Below are 2,465 nucleotides of genomic sequence, written 5' to 3' on the forward strand. Positions count from 1 at the left end.
AATTAATGTTTGAGGGGGGAAAAAGTGAATAATTTATTATGATTTTATTTCTCCTACATTATTGAATAAACGAAGCAAGTTCAGGTGTATAACTTTTATTTTACAGAACAGCAAAATACAAGGAATAAGGGAAACCAAGAATTGACCATCTTTTACTTTTTTCTCTATTTTTTGATCCCAACTATTTTACTGCTAATTTCTTTCACATTTCTAAGGAAATGCCTATTACAATGCTATCTTTTCTTGTTCCAGGTCACTAAAAAAGATGGAAGGTTACCCTATTTGTTTAATAAAATGGCAAAACTATTACTCTTAAACTTCATAAACAGCATTAAGTATGTAACCAGTATCATTCATACACTTAGATTCTGAAGCTAATTAAACTTTTTTAAAGAAGAAGCAACATTTGAAAACCTTCAACAACAAAACATAAATCTGTAAGTTATTCTAATATGCTATTCACTGTGATCCCTCCAACACCACCTCAGTCCCTACACTACTGCAGGAAGGTGCTTCAGGTTTCACTACAGGTGGGAGAAGCTGCCCCGGAAGTCGGCCCCGGAATGCACACTGGCCACAGCACCAGTGAGAAGCATAGCTGCAAATCTGGCTCGGGCTCTCTCTTCCTCATCTCTCAAAGCCTCTTCATACAAGAGTGGGAAGGCACTGGGGACCGTATCATGAATCTTGGCCAAGAATTCAAGGACTTTCATCTTGCTGGTTTCAGCCAGGGCTCTCGGGCCCCACAGGAACTCATAGCGTGGAGGATCACTGTTGGGCACCTGGCGGTACTCCAGGTACCTTTCCTGCACCAAATCTTTGGTGATGAGCTTCTTGGGCTCCCCATGGATGAAGTGCTTCTTTCCAGCATATATCCCCATCACATTGAGTACTTCCCAGATATCCTCCTCAGTGGCGCAGTTGCCCTTCATGAAGATCACACAGAGGACTGTCATAAGGAGGCCGGTCTTGGGCATGATCTCCTCACCCGTCATCCTGTCATCACTGGTGCGCTGAAATTTGCTGACAAGGGCATAGCAGTGCCTGGTGGGATCGACTTCCTTCACATCAATGCCAAAAGCCAGCACCGTCAGCTCAGAGGCTCTCCTGAGGATGTCGTGGAAGTGCTCCTTGTACTTTCCGATGACATGCTTCAGCATACCCTCCTTTGTAATGGGCTCTCTCATGTTATACTTGCGCAGCAGGAATTGCACCAACAGAATTGCCTTCTGGTCTGCAGCGGTTCTGCAGGAAAAATCAGTGCTGAGTGATGCCTGAGAGGTGCTTGGTTTTTCTTCATCTTGGCTCTTGGCACCTTCATCAGCTCTTGTGCATGAAACACCTGCAGAAGTAGTGGTAGTGGATGGGGCTTTCCGAGACCCCTGGGATCTTCTATCTGACCCAGAAGCAGGGGAGCTCTGGAGATTACCACCAAGAGGAGGGGTGGGGGAGGAGAGAGACTCTTCTTCCTCTGCTGCAGGGGCCTGAGCATCTTGGAGACGCTGAGCCTCACTCCGGGCCTGGTGGCGTTTCTCACGGGCACGGCGCTTACTCTTTTGCCCCCGAGGCATGATGACACAGGTCAGGGCCAGCAGGTGGGAGTGTGGGCAGGAAGGCAGGCAATGAGGGCAGCTGGGGGAGGGACAAGGAGATGCTGTGAGCACCTTCAGCGGGGAGATTTCTCCCTGGCTTTAACCAAGGCCACCTCTGCAGGTTTCTGTGAGGTCACTGCACTAGGACCCAAAGGGCTCCTTTTCTGATCAGCCTGTCCTCTGAGACCCCTGCAGAGAAGTCAGTGTGCCTTGGGCTGGCAGGTCTAGGCTCTGTGTGGTCCCCTCTATAATCCTCTCAGTTCACATTTAGGATCATTCTGTCAACTGTTGGCAGGGCCCGGCCATCCTCCCCTTTACCGCTCTGAAGCTAAACTCCTTCCACCAATGGCCTTCCCTCCCTAAACCCCACCCCCCACCCCAGGAGGAAATGAGGGAGAGCCTTAGCGGGCCACCCCTGCTGGGGCCTTCCAGAGCTGACAACAGGAGCAGGGTTTGATGGGACCCCCCTTTGTTAGGGTTTTCAGTCGTCGCTCATGTCGCCACCCCCACCAGGCCAAGCCGCCCCCCCCCACCCCGGCCCCCGCCGGAGATTGACAGCCCTGCCCGGGGCCTCCCAGGGTGGACCACAGGGACAGAAAGTGTGTGTGCCGGGTTGAGCGTGCCTTCAGTCCGCGCTCAGTCTCCTCTCCTTGACGCCAAATAAAGCCTGGGATGTTTTCCTCTGTTGATCTGAGACCACCAGCCTCAGATCAACGTCTTCATTCCCTGAGACCCCGAGACAGAACTGACAGTGCGTTGGACCTAACTGTTATGCCGCTAGCCTTTTAGCACGCGGCGAATTGGAGCGGGGGTTCTATGATGTCTCCTTTGCTCTAAGGAGGCATGTTCCTGCAATTCTAAGCATCCCCCTTT

General features: G+C 50.9%; 1 protein-coding gene across 1 annotated transcript; it reads right to left on the reverse strand.

Annotated features, from left to right (window-relative positions):
• Positions 1-524: 524 nt before the first annotated feature.
• On the reverse strand, positions 525-1,571 carry LOC118888932 (melanoma-associated antigen B10-like). Its single transcript, XM_036840459.1, has 2 exons — positions 1,430-1,571; positions 525-1,315 (listed from the first exon to the last, which is right to left on the reverse strand). The coding sequence occupies exons 1-2, from the start codon at positions 1,569-1,571 to the stop codon at positions 525-527; spliced, it is 933 nt and encodes a 310-aa protein (XP_036696354.1).
• Positions 1,572-2,465: the final 894 nt, after the last annotated feature.

Source organism: Balaenoptera musculus, chromosome X (genome assembly GCF_009873245.2).
Source record: "Balaenoptera musculus isolate JJ_BM4_2016_0621 chromosome X, mBalMus1.pri.v3, whole genome shotgun sequence".
Classification (NCBI taxonomy): Eukaryota; Metazoa; Chordata; class Mammalia; order Artiodactyla; family Balaenopteridae; genus Balaenoptera; species Balaenoptera musculus.

Bases quoted from the DNA above. Each gene is read 5' to 3' on its own strand.
- LOC118888932 (XM_036840459.1), bottom strand. From the start codon at position 1,571: ATGCCTCGGGGGCAAAAGAGTAAGCGCCGTGCCCGTGAGAAACGCCAC. The intron at 1,316-1,429 runs GTAATCTCCAGA...GAGCTGATGAAG, and splicing joins CCCCACCCCTCCTCTTGGTG to GTGCCAAGAGCCAAGATGAA.